This window comes from Eptatretus burgeri, chromosome 12 (genome assembly GCF_056783735.1).
Source record: "Eptatretus burgeri isolate ZD-2024b chromosome 12, Ebu_testis_v1, whole genome shotgun sequence".
NCBI classification, from domain to species: Eukaryota; Metazoa; Chordata; class Myxini; order Myxiniformes; family Myxinidae; genus Eptatretus; species Eptatretus burgeri.
Window position 1 is genome coordinate 43,100,063 of NC_140972.1, and position 18,633 is coordinate 43,118,695.

The following is an 18,633-nucleotide window of genomic DNA, read 5'->3' on the forward strand; positions in this document are numbered from 1 at the left end:
CCATCACCATTGCAAACAGGAAAGGGCTCAGAGTTGATCCTTGGTGCAATCCCACTTTAACCTTAAAGCGGTCCGTCATTCCTACCGCACACCTCACTGCTGTCACAGTGTCTTCATACATATCCTGCACGATCCTCACATACTTCTCCACCACTCCCGACTTCCTCATACAATACCACAACTCCTCTCTTGGCACCCTATCATGAGCTTTCTCTAAATCCACAAACACACAATGTAACTCCTTCTGGCCTTCCCTATACTTCTCCATCAACATTCTCAAAGCAAACATCGCATCAGTGGTGATCTTTCCTGGCATAAACCCATATTGCTGCTCACAAATCATCACCTCTCCTCTCAACCAAGCTTCCACTACTCTTTCCCACAACTTCATGGTGTGGCTTAACAACTTTATCCCTCTGTAATTTCCACAGCTCTGCACATCACCCTTATTCTTGAAAATCGGAACCAGTACACTTAATCTCCACTCCTCCGGCATCCTCTCACATTCCAAGACTTTATTAAACAATCTGGTTAACAACCCCACTGCCATCTCTCCTAAGCACTTCCATGCCTCCACTGGTATATCATCTGGGCCAACCACCTTGCCACTTTTCATCCTCTTCATAGCAGTCCTCACTGATCCACCCTACTTCCTGATTCACTATCTCCACCTCTTCCAACCTTCTCTCTCTCTCATTTTCTTCATTCTTCAGCTCCTCAAAGTACTCCATCCACCTTCTCAACACACTCTCCTCGCTCGTCAGCACATTCCCATTTGCGTCCTTTATCACCCTAACCTGCAGCACATCCTTCCCAGCTCGGTCCCTCTGTCTTGCCAATCAGTATAAATCCTTTTCCCCTTCCTTTGTATCCAACTTCTCATACAGCTCGTCATATGCCTTTTCCTTAGCCTTTGCCACCTCTCTCTTTGCCTTTCGCCGCCACTCCTTGTACTCCTGCCTACTTTCTTCATCTCTCTGACTATCCCACTTCTTTTTCGCCAACCCCTTCTTCCTGATACTTTCCTGTACTTCCTCGTTCCACCACCAAGTCTCCTTATCTTCCTTCCTCTGTCCAGATGTCACACCAACTACCTTCCTAGCTATCTCCCTCACCACTTCTGCTGTCGTTGCCCAATCATCCCACCCATCCTTTCCACCATCTAACACTTGTCTCGCCTCCTCCCTAAATTCCACGCAACAGTCTTCCTCCTTCAGCTTCCACCATCTGGTCGTTGGTTCAGCCCTCACTCTCTCCCTCAACCTCACCTCCAAAATCATTCTACAGACCACCAATCGATGCGGTCGAGCTACACTCTCCCCTGCCACCACCTTACAGTCTCTAATCTCTTTCAGGTTTCCTCTCCTGCTTAAGATGTAATCCACCTGTGTGCACTTTCCTCCACTCTTGTATGTCACCCTGTGTTCCTCCTTCTTCTTGAAATATGTATTTACCACTGCCATTTCCATTATTTTTGCAAACTCTACCACCATTTGCCCTTCCACATTTCTCTTGTTGAGACCGTACCTACCCATCACCTCCTCATCCTCTTTATTCCCTTCCCCAACATGCCCATTGAAATCTGCTCCAATCACCACTCTTTCATCCTTGGATACACTCTCCACCACTTCATCTAACTCACTCCAGAAATCTTCTTTATACTCCATCTCACACCCCATATGTGGGGCATATGCACTGATGACATTCATCATCACTCCTTCAATTTCCAACTTCACACTCATCACTCGGTCAGACACTCTCCTCACCTCCAATATCCTCTTGACATAATCTTCCTTCAGGATTACCCCGACACCATTTCTCCTCCCATCCACACCATGGTAGAACAGTTTGAAACCACCTCCAATGCTCCTAGCCTTACTCCCCATCCACTTGGTCTCTTGTACACACAGTATGTCCACCTTTCTTCTCTCCATCATATCAGCCAACTCTCGCCCTTTGCCAGTCATCGTCCCAACATTCAGAGTTCCAACTCTCACCTGCACACTTCTACCCTTCCCCCTCTCCCACTGCCTCTGGACTCACTTTCCCCGTCTCCTTCTCCTCCTTCGCCCAGCAGTAGCACAATTTCCACTGGTACCCTGCTGACCACCGGTACCGATGGCGGTCGTTGATAACCCGGGCCTCGACCGATCCGGTATGGAAATTCATTTTTTTGTCCGCATAATGATTTGACATAGGTTTTTACGCCGGATGCCCTTCCTGACGCAACCCTGGTCGCCTCTTACGACACACAGGGATATGGTACACCTATTCTAACCGGGGCATACACCGGGCCCAGTACAACTGGTACTCATTTCACCGACCTCGGAAGGATGACGGGCTGAGTCAACCGCTTGGTGTTATACGACTTGGTATATATATATATATATATATATATATATATATATATATATATATATATATATATATATATATATATATATATATATATATATATATATATATATATATATATACATATATATATATACATATATATATATATATATATATATACATATACATATATATATTAGCCCAGCATAGGGAGGTTAAACATTAGCCCAGGATAGGGAGGTTAAAATGTAGAGGTCATGCCGATCACGTGGCCAGAATTGTGTCAAAATGGCAGTCCCGCAAATTATTTCCAAAATCATCTTCTCCAGATGCACCAGTCAGAATGCTACCAAATTTTGGTTACATTAGGCCAGCGCCCAGATAAGCTACTGGTCCAGTGGTTCTATTTTTTGTCCACATGGCCAAGGCTCATGGAAGAGCGAGAGCAGAATGTAAAGAAACAAAATGGAAAGGGGAAAACACCAACAGCATAATGAAGTGAGAGTGAGATCAAGTGGAGGAAGAGAAGGACACATGGGGTGAACAACCTGCACACAAGCTAAAATACAACAACAAGGGGAAGGGGGAAGATGGGATGAAACAGAAAATGAACAAACAATGGACACCTAACATACGAAAAGAGGTGAGGGATGGGGGGGAGGGGGTTACAATAACCTGGAAAAGGGGAGTGCTTGAGAATGGGGTCATTTGGGGTTGAAGAGATGAAGAGTATGGATGTGGGGAGATTTGAGGTAATGGTGAACAGCAGTCATAAAGCTCTGGAGGAAAGAATAGGATGAACTGCATGGGGAAGTTGATTCCACAGAATAGAGAAAGGAGGAACAAATGAAAAAAAAAAAAGGAACAAATTACGTATTTATGTATTTTCATTAAAACTTTGACATTTCATGAACATGCACAGTATATATTGGCATGTTTTGGACCATTGTGAAAATTTCGTTCATAGAACTTTTGGAATGCCCTTCAAGTGTCAAGGCAAATAATATTGCTATGGAAATCGCCCTTAATGGGTTAAATGGGGGAAAGGCATATCATATAAATCCCCATCAATCTGCCTTGGCGGGAAGAACATTTAGGCCGAGGTCACATTTGCCACGGCAGCCGTGGGGTCTCCAAAATCTGCGGCCACGAGCAATTATACGGCGGCCGCAATATTTCCACGGTCACACAATGTAGCAGTCACATATGTTTATATTTTTCGGGTAGCCGCACGGCGTATTTATAAATTGGAGACCGAAAACGTGGGTGTGGCATACGGTCTTTGATTAGATGTCGCACGGTGACCTTAGGGCGTTCCTGCGGCGGCCATAGAATTTTCAAGGCAGATGCAAGGTGCCCACAAGGCGACCGCAGGGGGGCCCTAAGGCGAACGTGTGGCCAGACGGATGGTAACGAGTGGGTATATATACCAGTTATTTTTTTACTGAAATAAAAATATACCAGTATATATAACTGAATATACATATACTATAACTATAATATACCGTGGTGCCCCCAGATTCCGAACGCCCCATTGTTTGAACAAATTGGAAACCGAACAATTTTTTCGAGAAAATTTTTCCCTAAAAACCTAATACATTTTTAAAAACCGAAAACAACGTGGCGTTCATGTTTGTTCACGTGTCTCCCCTACCTGTTCGAGCCACATTTTCGCGCTTTGTTCATTCAGTTCGTCGGTGGAAGTACTCGTGAAAGCATCTCTCGTGTGTCGATCGATACTTTAGGCCTCAGTCACATTTGCTCGACGGCGAGGATACGGCGGCCGTACGCCCTCTGAATTGACAGAAACGTGCGGCGGCCGCAAAGAAACTGAGGTGGCCTCAGTGTGGCCCTACGCCGTTTGGCTATATTTTACAGGTTATAGGGTCGCCGTGGAATTATAACGCGGAGTTATAACTTTTTTCATTTCCACGTTCGCCGTAGAAATTCGACAAGCCGAAAAAAAAAAACTGGTAAAAAAAAAAACAAAAAAAATTAACCCATTCCTTACCGTCCGTCTAACCGCACGTTCGGCTTTGGGTCCCCCTGCAGTCGCCTTGCGTCTGCCTTCAAATTTCTATGGCCGCCGCAGGAACGCCCTAAGGTCACCATGCGACATCAAATCAAAGACCGTATGGCACACCCACGTTTTCGGTCTCCACAATTTATAAATACGCCGTGCGGCTACCCGAAAAATAACAAGGACAAATGTGTCCAAGAGCAGCATCCAAAACCGAAAGGTTTTGTCAGCTAAAAAAAATAATAATAATATATTTTTTTTAAAACAACAACAACTTCCGATATTTCGTCACGTGCCTTCATTAAGCCAATAGCGAAACCCCTGAAACGGATTTACGATATATCGTGTATTTACGAAATATATAATGTATTTACGAAATTACAATACGATAAATGGAATAATCTTTAAATAGTAACGTCAACTTTTCGAAACTTTAAAGCAAATGTCCGAATATATTTAAAAGTTCATGATAGACGCTCTCAAAATGCACCGTCTATGTGAGGATGTGTACATGTGCTCAGTATTCAAGGCGATCCGGATCTTGTACATACAAGAGCCGAGTACGAGAGATTAAGGTAGAAGAAGAAGAAGAAGAAGAAGAAGAAGAAGAAGAAGAAGAAGAAGAAGAAGAAGAAGAAGAAGAAGAAGAAGAAGAAGAAGAAGAAGAAGAAGAAGAAGAAGAAGAAGAAGAAGAAGAAGAAGAAGAAGAAGAAGAAGAAGAAGAAGAAGAAGAAGAAGAAGAAGAAGAAGAAGAAGAAGAAGAAGAAGAAGAAGAAGAAGAAGAAGAAGAAGAAGACCGAGCTCTCTATGAGCAGCGTTCGCTACGCGAGACGCTGCAAGAAACATAAGTGACTGCTACATTGTGTGACCGTGGAAATACTGCGGCCGCTTTATAATTGCTAGTGCCCGTACATTTTGTAGACCCTCCGGCCACCGAGCCAAATGTAACAGGCCTTACCTCGTGTTTTCACCTTCATTTGTGATGTTTGTTTTTTTAATCATCTTGTGTTTTAATTAATAATAAAAAAGCAATCTGATCACGTGGTGTGGCGGACTGTCGGGCAAGGATTGAATTTCACAGCAAAACCAGTTGTAATTTGGAATATCCATGATTACGTCAGCCTGATGCGTTTGATGAAAGTGATTGTGGTTCTGCGGGCATCATGTTTGATGAGCTGCCCTAGGGGCAGCGCTCTCGCAGAGTGCGCGAGCGATCGGAACCCAGGCCGGAGCACGAGCCTGTGTGGACCTTTGGATGTGGTGATCGTACCAGTTTACATACAATACACCGCCACCGAAGGTCATTTACTCATCTTATTTTATCTTAAACATGGGTAATTTCAGTTTAAAGTGTCTTGAAAGTGGGTTTTCTTTGGGTCCACGAAGGGATTAATTCACTCCATTATTTCTTATTGGGAAAATATTTTTGGAATCCGAACTTTTTGCAATCCGAACAGCCTCCTGGACCGAATTAAATTGGGATTCTGGGGACACCACGGTATAGGAAACACCTATACTCCGATCTCTGGCGGTAGCGCACGGTGGACACAGACTGCCACGGAGGCCTACGTATGTGCACGGCGGTCGTAGGGGAACCGTGCGTCGACCCTGCATTGCCCGCAGGTAGTCGCACAGACCACAAGGCTACCGTGGAAATAGTGCGGCCGCCGTAATTTTTTGGGGGTTGGGAAAATTCATTTTTCATTGAGAAGAGCTTACGGCAGCCGCACGAATAACGCAAGCCCACCGTACGCCCTACGTACGGTCGACGTGGAACACATCTACGTCATAGCTTGGCTTGTCCAATTGCTGCGGCGAACGTAGAAATGAAAAAAAGTTATAACTCCGCGCTATAATTCCACGGCGACCCTACGGCCTGTAAAACATAGCCAAACGGCATAAGGCCTCCCTGAGGCCACCTCAGTTTCTCTGCGGCCGCCGCACGTTTCTGTCAATTCAGAGGGCGTACGGCCGCCATATCCTCGCCGTAGAGCAAATGTGACCTTGGCCTAAGTTAGCACCATTTCTCCCTGCCGTATCTTTGTGATTTCTTCTTCGCACATTTCCTTTCCCATATCCCCCTTGCCCCTCCCCCCTGCTCTGTATGCATGATGGTGCGCACCACGTCTGTGCATAGAAAGTGCATCTTCCCGAATGAGAGTTGGCGCGCCACTTGACGACCACAACATAGGCTTCAGAGTCAATAGGAAGCAGTGAGTCGGAAAAAGTGGAAGAGAGGTGTGTGAGAAAAAGAGACAAGCATCATGTTAAGAGGGAGAGGATGTGCCAAGTGGGCCTGGATGAAAAAATAGTGGTGCAGCAAGAGGCAAACAACACCAGTCGAAGCATTCCTCCTAAGCACCACCCAGAACTGTGGTTTGCCTGAACACCATCCCCCAAAACTGCAATGTCCATACACCGGGCTGACGGAGGAGGCCAGCAGGTATGAGCAGGGAGATCGGGACGCTGCTGAAAGGGAAGATCTCCCTTACTTTACCCCCATTTTCTCTCTCTCTCTTTTCCAGCCTATCTGTCCTTCCTGTCGACATGTTTGCATGTCCAAGTTCAGAGTAAGATAGGCAAAAGCCGAATCTGTTTGGTGAAGTGGTCGGTCACAACATCTGCACTTTCCTGCTTATTTATTGACTAGCAAATACAACCCACCGCTTTGCTGATGGTGATATGAAAGTGTGGGGGGGGGGGAGAGAAAGAGGGAGGGAGAGAGATGAGGGAGGAAAGAGAGAGAGGAGGGAGGGAGGGAGGGGAGAGAGAGGATCGAAGGAGGGGAGGGAAAGGGGAGGTGGGAGGGAGGGGGAAGCAAGGATGAAGGAGGGGTGTGGGGGCAAGGAGGGGGTAAGGTATCGGGAAGCTAGGAATCAGGGAAGCGTGGGGAGGGGGGGGGTGGGAGAGCGAAGCCTCACCAAATGATGCTATACACTCCAGGAGGCGGGTGTGAGCGAGGAGAGAAAAGGAAGAGGGAGGAAGTGGGGAGGAGGGGAGGGGATTTGGGAGGAGGTAAGCATGAGGAGAGGGAGTTCTGGACTTGTGTTTGGAGTTAGACTTGAGGGGGAAATGGGGGCAGGGTTCTTGACTTGCATTTGAGAGTGGGACTTTTGGAGAAGGTGGGAAGGTGGGTAGTACCGGATTGAACAAAATTGGGTATGTTAAAACTGCACGTTACTGCAGCATGCAGAGACTGGCCAGAGATGTCCATGGGGAGAAGAGGAGAGGGGGGTTGGGAGGAGGTAAGTGTAAGGGGTGGAGGAGGGAAGGCAGCATGATGGGAAGGGAAAGCAGTGTGATGGGAAGAGAAGGCAGCGTGATGGGAGGGGAAGGCAACATGAGAGGAAGGGAAGGCAGTGTGAGGGGAGGGGAAGGGAAGGCAGTGTGAGGGGAAGGGAAGACAGTGTGAGGGGAAGGAAAGGCAGCATGAGGGGAAGGAAAGGCAGCATGATAGGAAGGGAAGACAGTGTGAGGGTAAGGGAGTGTGATAAAGCACACCTAAACAGCAACATTTTCTTTTTAACCACTGGGTTCTATATCAAACCCAGCGGGAGGGTTTGAAACCAATGCTATCTCCCTGTAAAAGCCTGACTGCATGCATGCATGCTCGCATATGCAGCGACCGTTGCATCCCTCCAGTCGGCTCATTCTGAATCTGATTTGTACATGCTAAACACTGGGAAAGCCATTTTAAATTCAAAACTAAACTGTCAATTCTTAACAGTTCGCTTAACAGAGGGGTGGGGTGAGGGTGAGGGGTGGGGTGAGGGTGAGGGGTGGGGTGAGGGTGAGGGGTGGGGTGGGTGAGAGAGGGAAAGAGAGGGGTTTAGAGATGGGAGAGAGAGGAAGGGGAGAGGGAGGAAAGGGGCGAGAGGGGAGGGAGAGTGGTGCAAGAGAGACGGAGAGGGATTGGTGGGAGAAAGAGGGAGAGAGGTGGGGGGGAGCGAGTGGGGTGGGAGAGAGAGGGAGAGGGGGAGAGGGAGGTTGGAGGAGAGGAGGTGATTCCGGTGGATGTGACGCCCAGTTTAACGTCCTTCCAAGAGAAGGCGCACACATTGATGAATCACCCTGCCTGTGAAACACTGAGATGACAGTTTATAGCTTGGTCGGGATTCAAACCTCGACTAGACCGCTTAGAACCAGTGTGCGCACCTCTTGGCTCTTGCCGTGATGTGGCAATTCATTGCTTTGCAACAATTGAAAACATTTTTTACTCATTGTAATCATCAAATTTATTTTGTCTTCCTAACTCCGGAAGTGTCCCCATGGAGAACCGAGCCACGGTTCATGATGGAAGTTCACCATGGAAGCTTGTGGAGATCAAAGCTTGAGTGGCCAAGTAACTTAAGTACTCAAGCAAGCACTCCACTGAAATCGATGAAGAAACTTTAAAAAATGAAACCATTATGTACCTCGACCACTGAAGGTGGAAGGAGGATATGTTTTCACCTCTGTCTGTCTGTCTGTCTGTCAGACTCTGTGCACGATATCTCAAAAAGTTGTGGACGGAATCAGATGAAACTTGGTGGACAGGTTGGGTGTGTGACAAGGCCAAACTGATTAGAATTTGTTGAAGATCTGGATTCGGATCTGGCTACGAGAATTTTATAAGTGATTCTTCACCATTGAGAGATCGGACCAAAAACGATGTATGGCACAATATCTCAAAAAGTTGTGGAAGGATTTGGACGAAACTTGTTGGGCACGGGTGTGTGATGAGGAAGAATTGATTCAATTTTAGTGAAGATCCGAATCTGGTTCTGGACATAATCATTTTTGAAGTGATTCTTCAACAATGAGAGATGGGGCCAAAAATGATACACAGCACTATATTTCAAAAAATTATTGGGCCTCATATGTTCTGCTAGATCAGTCATTGTGTGGTGGAGGTATAGGGTCTACCGATTTCCCTTCTAGTTTAAAATATGTATCTGTATGTCAAAGTGACAGGTCATATAATGAAAGAAAATGGTACAAAAAGGGCAAACATCGGGTTAAATTAAATTGCATATTTTCAGCGGGTGAGCCACTGTCGGAAGCACTGCACAACAATGTGGGGACAAATGCAGGCGAATGGGTCCTGAACTTTGTTCAAGTCAATCAATATATTTAATGACAGTGTGAATACCTTTGCCATGTATGGCCATGTCATGGAAACAAACAACCAAGCAGCTTGTATAGCGCTCGCCAAATGGCTGAAGCACTCAAGTAAGCAGTTGATGGTTGATAAGGAACGGCTGGCTTGGTAAGTGATTATGGATCATCAATCAGTCATATGAAAACCACAAACCCGGAGACCCCAAAGCAATGGCCGAATTGAACAAATGAGCATTTTTTTTCTCAGTCAGAACTGCTGTAAAAGGCCCAGTCACATCTTGACGTTTTAGCCAGCAATGGCAATGTATTAAAATGTATGTAAAACGCTGGCTTACGTTGAACTTTTGATGTTTTTTTTAAAGATTCGGACGTATTCATAACGACTTAGTCTTATGCACAACGTATTAGTTACGGACTTTGAATGTTTCGTTGTGTTTTAGATAACTTATACCAAAGAATGCTGAACCTGTTGTCGACCTTCACAACCTATGCCCAACGATAGTCTAACTTAGGCATAGCGCGCTGCACGCATCGCCGACGATGACGTGGCGTAGGTTATGAAAAGGCTGCCGCACAACGATTCAAATCATAACCGCTGGAGAAATGGAAGTGTCAACATTGCAGTCACACCTTGGCGATCTTGCCAGCGTATGCCGACCTCTGAAAAATGCGTCTAAAATGCTGGCGCACGTCGAAAACGGTATGGGTAAGTTTGGTATGCGTGAATAGAATGCTAAAGTACACTATTATATGTCGTATGAAGTGGAGTACGTCTTGTAATTTTAAACATGTTGAAAATTTTACGACGTACTTGCTGTATGACACACGCTCCGCATGCGATGGGAATAAGTTGTACGCACGATATGCGATCATTGACACACATCGACACATGTTACTTGTAAGGTGCTCATAAGTCGAAACACATCAAGGTAATGGTTAGCGTCAGTGTTCCAGAGTCCCGTTTTTAATTTTTTTTCGGTATGACGGTGTTCAGTGTACAGTGCGGTTATGATTTAAATCGTTGAGCGGAAGCCAATTAATTATATTATATTATAACCACACTAGAAATCGAAGTGTCAAAATCACCATCATACCGAAGGAAGGAAGAAAATAAAAAAATATAAAAAATAAAACCAGGAAGTCTGGAACACTGACGCGAACCATTACCTTGATGTGTTTCGACTTATGAGTACCTTCCAAGTAACGTGTGTCGATGTGTTTCACCGATCGCGTAACATGAGTACAACACGTTACTCATAGGTTATAAATAAGTTTCGGGTACGCTAAACGTTACCTCGACGTGTTTCGACTTATGAGTAACTTACAAGTAACGTGTGTCGACGTGTGTCAACGATCGCGTGACGTGCCTACAACTTATGGTCAGTGTTATGCGGAACGTGCGAGTCATACGCTGACATAAGTCGTAAAATTTCAAGCATGGAAAATTTGAGGACAACCGAAAAGTACAACGTTTAAAGCCAGCGTACAACGATGTATGGCACTGTTTTTCAGCGTGCTCTCAATGTTATCAAAACTTACCCATAACGTATTCGACGTGTACCAGCGTTTTAGACAAATTTTCCAAAAATCGGCATAAGCTGGCTAAAACGTCAAGGTGTGACTGGGCCTTAAGTTCAATTCCAGAGTTTGTATTTTAAAATTCGGCTCAGATTAAGAGATTCTAGACGTTATGGCATGTGCCGAAATGAAATAAAGCCACAAACGTTTGCATCTCTGGGCGTTTATAAACATTGCAAAGTATCCAGTGATTTGTAGGTATAATGATCAGGCATTCAATTATATCAGTGAGGAAAGTGAAAAGAAAAATTTAACGTTAAGAAACTATTGCAGCATGTTCCAGTTGAGCAGGTTGTTGTTACGAATTGTTGAGAATTAAGAATTGTTGAAGTAAGAATTAAGAATTAAGTTAAGAATTAAGAATCAAGTTAAGAATTAAGAATTGTGAGCAGGTCAGAAAAAATGCTGAATTCAGGCCCCAGCAAGGGACAGCAGGTGACCAGGGATGAACCTTGATAATGGATAATTATATAAGGCTGTTAATTATCTTCAAATTGGGGTGTTTAATAAACCCAAACACCCAATTTGCACTCATGCACGACCTTGGTGTTCACTTGGTATGCTTGCAAAGTTTGGGGCCACTAGATTTCATGGTTTTGGAGTTATGGAGGAGACGTATGGACGGACTGACGCACACACACTGACATTTATTTGTGTAGATGATATCCCTTTCCATATTTTTATTGCAAACTGGCAAATACCACCCGTCGCTTCGCTGATGGGAAAACGAAGCGAGAGGAGGGATTGGAGAGTCAGGAGAGGGAGTAGGGGTGTGGGAGCAAGGAAGGGGGAGTGGGTTGGGGAGAGTGCAGAGGAGGAAAAGGGGGTGAGAGAGGAGGGGGGAAAAAGTGAGGATGGGAGGGGAGAGTAAGGAGGAGGAGGAGTGTTGAAAAAGAGGAGGTAGGGGGGAGCAGGGAGGTGTGGGGGAGTGTGGAGGTGGGCAAAGAAGGGTGGGATCTAGGAAGTGGAGGAGCAAGGAAGGGGGGAGAACCTATCCTGCCATGATGTGGCAATTCATTGCTTTGTAACAACTGAAAACATTTTTTACGCATTCAAATCATCTCATTTATTTTGCCTTCCTTTCTCTGGAAATGTCCCCGTGGAGAACCAAGCCACTGTATCACCATCAAAACTTGAAGAGTGTTCTGCAAAGTGCCTTAACCACTCAAGCAAACACTCCAACAAAACAAATGAAGAAATATTCACAGGATGGATATTTCGATAAGTTAGATAAGATGGTAACATTTTTTTTCAACATACTCTTCTTTCACTCTTGAGAGTTATGTCGTTGGAGAAGCAGTAATACCTTTAAAGGGATGTATAGGTTGTGTTTGCACTATTTTTAGTTTTTGAATACGAGGTCACATGACTCCTTTTTCACCCATTTTACTGATCGTTTTTTCAAATCTGATACCATATTTGACGATTGGAGCTCACCAAATCACCAATTATATAGGTATCCATTGTGATTAACCTTGTAACTCAGAGAAGTAAGGTCACAACCAACTTAGCAAATCCCACCCGTCACTTCACTGAATATGAAGAAGGTGGGAGTGTGATGGTCCTTATCCGAACTAATTTTGTATTTTTTTTCCCACTTTTGTCCGGAGTGCCTGAACATTAGGTCATTTTCCGACCTGAGATGAGGGGTGAAAACACATTTACCCGAATAACTTTATATGACTAATATAGAGGCAAGCAGCACTCAACATGTAAGTTTGATGTTGGCTTCGTGGTTGGGGTGGCAGGTTTGTGATCTTAAGGTCCTCAGTTCAAGCCCTGTCAGCCACTGAATTAACACCAGGTGGTGTTGACTCAGCCTGTCATCCTTCTGAGATTGGTGAAATGAGTACCAGTGAACTAGTACTTGGGGTATTGCATCAGTGGTGCCCCCATACTCAGTAGCAGTAACGATGCACTGTTGATCATAGTCAGTTGAAAGCATAAAATCATGCCACCACAATAAAAGGTTGTATTAAAAAAAAGAACAAAACAAAAAAAAATCACATAAAAAGTGAGAGATTCTGAGTTTGTCCAATCTTCAAGAGAGTTGATCAGTAAGTTGATGGCTTTATATAAAAGAACAGATGACTTCCATAGATGATGTTGTATTAGTTTCCCATTTGTTATATTTTTACAGTTTAAATCTTTTAATGGAACAATCATTCCTACTTTAATTCTTCTTCTATATTAGGCTCCAAACTTTTTGATCCACATCATAGCACACAATGCCTGTTCTTGCAAAACACGTCATGTCAAATGCCTAAATCCACAGGCAAAGAAATGCAAACATTGGAAAGTTGGCTTATTCCGCATGATGGGCACTATACTTCAAGATGTACAAAGTGCCTGTGCAGCAGAAGATTGACAATATACCTCTAATTACTATGAATGTTCAGACTGAAATCCTCAATACCCTGACAGTTGCTGGGACAGCCAATAAAAAGATTCAAATTAATCTAATTTGTTGATATGAGATTGGCCTAATTGTATGACTGTCAGCAACATAGAATAAAAAAGTGATTGTTTATTTCACTCAAACTAAAATATAAATGTAAAATTTAATTTCCTTCATTGGAGTGAATATTTCTATGTAGCAAATGCCAATACAGTATATTAGTGTCTAAAGAACAAATAATAGGAAAGGATGGAAAAAGTGGCAATAGAGACAGACAGATAGACAACAAGAGAAAGCATTGCTTACAACCTGCAGTTGAAAAGTAGCAGTGGGAGTGCATCCCAATCTTCTGGAGACCTTGTGGGCTCCATTCCAGGGGAAAGGCCTGAAGTCTTTCAGAAGAGGCTCAATGAACAGCTGCTCTGATTCAAGTTGGATTATCCCAAGCTAGAACACACGTACCATGCACATTCATGACATGAATTATAAAGTGTTCCTTCGACCATCCTCTGCCCTCCAGCATGTAGTTTAGACTTACTTCACCAAGGTGATTTGTCAGGAAAAGTTTTACTTCTGCAAAAGCTTTGGAAAATGCCCTCATTCTGGTGGTGGAGGCGGGTGTTGGAGAGGTGGGGAAGCGGAATTGCCATTTTGCTTACAGCGATTCAAAATGCCAATTGAACTTCATTATCACATACAGCAGGAGCTGTGGCATAACACTTTTCAAGCAACAGCCTGACTACATTTATCATGTGGGAAAAGCTGGGCATCATAAATGCTGGACATTAGTCCCAAAGGCATTGGAGTCGGGGTGATATTCCCTGAATAAAAGGGCATTTCATTCCTTCTCCATGCAGTGCTGGTTGCTGTTATAGTTCAGGGCAAATCCCATGTCCTCCTATCATGCCAAATCACAGGGACATGATGATATGGAAGGTGTACTGTCTTTCTGGAATGAGACTATTGTCGAAACACACGTATACACAAAAAAATCTGGGAAGCGCGAGTTTTTGTCTTGCGTTGCGTAATTGTCTGGCAATTCCGAGAGGTGGAAAACGGCCAGCCTGGAAAGGCTTTCTGTTAGTGTGCAATGTAAAAATCACGCACTTCACGGGGAACTGAGATGCAAAGAAACTTGGTCAAAATGAAAGGTCGCTTGGTCTATCAGGCTTAAGTAACGAAACCTACTGCCATCTATGTATGCCTATTCAGATTACCATACTTTTAACATTTCTTAAACTTACACCACAATAAATGATCTCACATGGAAACCACAAATGCTATTTGGAAGCTCACACATAGCTTACCAGGCCATCGCAGAACAGTATGACAACCAGAGAATGGTCGATTCCACGGATGTGTCCACTGTACACTCCATGACAGCCAGCTGTATGCACTTTGTGTTTGCACAAAACTTCTTTCGATGCCAGAACACGAGCAAGGGTCCGGAGTGCCTGGACATCCTTCGGCTCTTCTAAAAAAGTTTGGTTCTGCTTTTGATCGTGGTTAGTCACCGCATTAGTTTCCTCATTATTCCAGATGCTATAGAGTCCATTCGACTTGGTTACTTTTGTGTGAAGGTATCTATCTTGGGCTCTATGTGGTGCACTACTTTCCACCAGTATCCAGATGGGGTTTTGTCCATGATGGTATGCCATTGGAGTTATAAAGAGCTCAAGAGTCTTCCCAAAGGGAGAAATCGTCAAGCAAAGCTCCTTTCCATAATCTATATGCAAATTTATAGGGTTATGTCTCTTGTTTCGAGTATCTGTTGAGGAGTACACAAATTTATCTGGGACCAAGGATTTGACCTTCAGAGCTGTCCTGGCAGTAGCTCCTCGTCTCACATCTTTGGCCCAAGAAAATGTACTCCTCTTTGAATGGCCTGCACTCGAGAAGCCTGGAGAGGATTGACGAAGTACATCATGTAGTTTACCTTGCTTTACTTTGGACTGCCTTCGCATGTTTCTAAAAGCCCTTTTGACAGAGCTATTAACTTCATTGCCCTGCAGCTTTCCTGTGTGAATCTGGTTAGCATCATTCAAAGCAGTTTTTTGTGTCTCAGTAGACACAATGGCATCTCTCAAAACAGTGGGGTGTATGGATGTGGGAGATATAATACTTGGGAAGAGATGAGGGTTTGTGAAGATTTTGACTGACAGAGTATCAGGATCAGTTATTAGCAGTGGTGTAACAACGTCTTCCTCTTCCTTTAGCACATTGCTGCCAACTGTGGATGAGAAGCACAACATTCAACAGGTAGTCAGTAGGCCAACAATGGAAATGCATATGTGAAAGAAGGACACACATACATGGCATTACTCATGTCTTAAATTATACTTGCAAACAAGTAGAATTGAATGAAAAATATATGTAGTAAAACAACGTTGAAGGAAATTTATTACATACCATTGTTATGTGGGTATCTTTGTAATGGTGGATTTTATATACATGAGAAATTTTCTGCATTGGTATAAATTTGCCAAATCCCAGACACTGTTGTAATTCAGAATGACTATATTCCTTTTTCATAGAATTTCCAGTGAAAAACTCATGAGTTAGTTGAAATTAGCAGGGCAGCTCAATTGTGGTGTTCTCACCTCTGACACATGGTTTCCACCTTCAAGATATGACATTGTTAACATAATGTGGTAATAGGCTCCATCCACCACAGGTTGTTTTTTATTCTTTTAACGAGATTTACAATCTTTGTTCATTAGAACTAATCAGTGCATGATAATGCGAAGTATAAGGAACAATTGGTAAGGCTGGGAAAGATGGCACTAATTGCAATGTGTATGTATATATATATATATATATATATATATATATATATATATATATATATATATATATATATATATATATATATATATATATATATATATTGTTGCGAATTCGCGCCCGCCAGCGTGTGAACGGCCGCGTAACTCGAATCGCGGCACGTCGCCCACCAGACGGACAATTCTGTCGTGACCCTCTCGGACCAACGCGGGGAGCTAGTCATGGGTGGGCCTTTCGATCTCACCACAATCGTGCCAATCGGCGACCCGCGTAGGATAGGGTTGTTCGCCAAACTCGACCTACCAAAGTACCCACGCGGATGGTAAACCGGGCGATCGTACCTCGCCACAGGTCGACTCTGGACACAAGCCGCTTGGGCGGCCCGTTCCGTGCTATCGGGATAACCGAGCGGTGTTATCGTCGACCTGGACGGTTCACATTAATTACCGGGATGTTGCACCCAATACGAATCCCTTACGTGAAGCAAGATGGAGGGTCAATCGAGAAAAGACAAAGCAAAATGGGCACAGTTCAACAAGCAAGCATTTTATTTCCCGGCACACGGAAAGCAGGTATATACAGCCATACATAATCGAAATGCAAATAAAGCAAATGCAAGACGAAAAGCAGTAAAAACCGACTACGCGCACACACGGCAACACATACAGTTTTACTTCACAGACGGCGCCAACACACATTTACACAAAAGCAAAGGAAAGAAGCCACCCTCACAGACACAGCTTTAGTTCTTTCATCCCCTCTTCCTGTGCAGGCTGGAGTTCCTCAAGGTAGCGTTCTGGGCCCTGTTCTTTTTCTGGTTTTCATCAATGATCTCTCGGACTCTCTGGAAAATCCTCTATTTCTCTTTGCCGATGACTCAACCCTCTGCCGTACCATCTGTCATCCCTCAGACCGGCAAGCAGCAGCTTCTTCGCTCACTGCAGATCTGGATAAAATCACAAACTGGTCCAACACGTGGAACATGTCTTTCAATCCAGACAAATCTCACACTCTCACTATGTCTCTTCGAAAGGACCGTTTACAAAACCCCCCCATCCACTTTCTCAACAATCCTCTGGAAGAAGTCTTTTCTTTCAAGCTTCTGGGTCTCACTATCTGCCATGACCTTTCCTCGGAAAGTCACATTTCCAACCTTGCCTCAAAAGCCAGTCGCCGACTGGGAATCCTCCGTCGTGCAAAGTCCTTCCTCGGCCCTCTTGAGCTCCTGACCACTTACAAAGCTTTTGTCCGTAGCCTGATGGAGTACTGCTCTCCCCTCTGGGCTGGTGCTCCTGCCTCCCACCTTTCTCGACTTCACGCTGTCGAAACCAGGGCTTTTAAGATCATTGGCATCTCCCGCAATGAAGCTGAGTCTTTGGGCCTCTCACTCAATCACCGCAGGTTGGTCGGTGGTCTTTCTGTCTTCTACCGACTCCTCTCCAGCCTTGCCCCCCTGCTCTCTCTGCGATTTGTCCCAACCACATTTCCACAGGGCGCTCAAGGTCCGCCAACAACCCCCTTCTGGTAAAACTACCAAAATCACGAATCACTGCTCATCTTCACTCTTTCATTCCTCTTTTTCCCGCCTTTGGAATAAACTTCCTCACTCTATTCTTTCCCATTCTTCCCTTCAGGCTTTCAAAACAGCTGTTCACCACCACCTCTTATCTTCCCCCATCCAAATCCTCGATCTTTTCTACCCCCGATAATCCACCCAAGCCCACTTCCTTCAATTCTCCTGCTTTCCTTCCTGAAAGTCCCTTTAATGTCCATCTTCCCCTCGCCATGTTCCCCGTCCCATCCCCATCCCTCTCCCTTCCACAGTTCACCTGTGTCTGTTCCCCAATGTTTTGTCCCTTCCACTCCCGCCCCTCTTGTCTCATGCCTCCTTGCTGTGAGTTGTGTGTTAGCTCTCATACGAGCCTCGACCAAGGTATAAAAAAAAAAAAAAAAAAAAAAAAAAAAAAAAGGAGGCAGACAGGCCCGTAGGCCAAATGTGCGCGTGACCTGGAGGAGTGGCCAGGTCCGCAAGACCGGGGAGGTCTTACCCGCGTCCTCGTGACGCGTTGGCGGGCAAGCCGCAAATGTGACCGTGCCGCTGTGCCCCGACTCCGTGCCCCTTGGCGGGTTTCGTTGGCACGACGTTTGGGGTGGGGTGGGAACGGGGCCCCCTTTTGCACTTTCTCAGCGCGGGGGAAAGGGGAAATTGTTGATGCCCTGGGGGAGGGGAATGGCTGGCTGGCTTGGGTCCCACGACGAGACGAGCGATCCCCCACACCGCAACCTCGTCGCCGACCGCCGTCCTTCCTGCCTCGGACCCGAGCTCCCTTGCTTGCAGTTCCACCGCGCTCACTCCCCTCAACTCCGCCAACGCAACACTCCTTGTCCCCAAGAGCAACCTCTCGACGACACTCTC

The 18,633-nt window shown here is 45.0% G+C and overlaps 1 protein-coding gene across 2 annotated transcripts in view; it reads right to left on the reverse strand.

The window, feature by feature from the left end:
• The window catches only part of LOC147015502 (A disintegrin and metalloproteinase with thrombospondin motifs 17-like), a 359,529-nt gene that overhangs the window by 315,716 nt on the left and 25,180 nt on the right, over positions 1-18,633 (reverse strand). Inside the window, exons 2-3 of one of the 2 annotated variants that reach the window (XM_085850288.1) lie at positions 14,741-15,663; positions 13,743-13,880 (exon numbers count right to left, since the gene is read on the reverse strand). In XM_085850288.1, the coding sequence (XP_085706414.1) occupies positions 13,743-13,880; positions 14,741-15,663 (1,061 nt within the window). Of the gene's footprint in view, positions 1-13,739; positions 13,881-14,740; positions 15,664-18,633 lie in introns of both variants that reach the window. The other variant, XM_085850287.1, reaches the window with a different exon arrangement.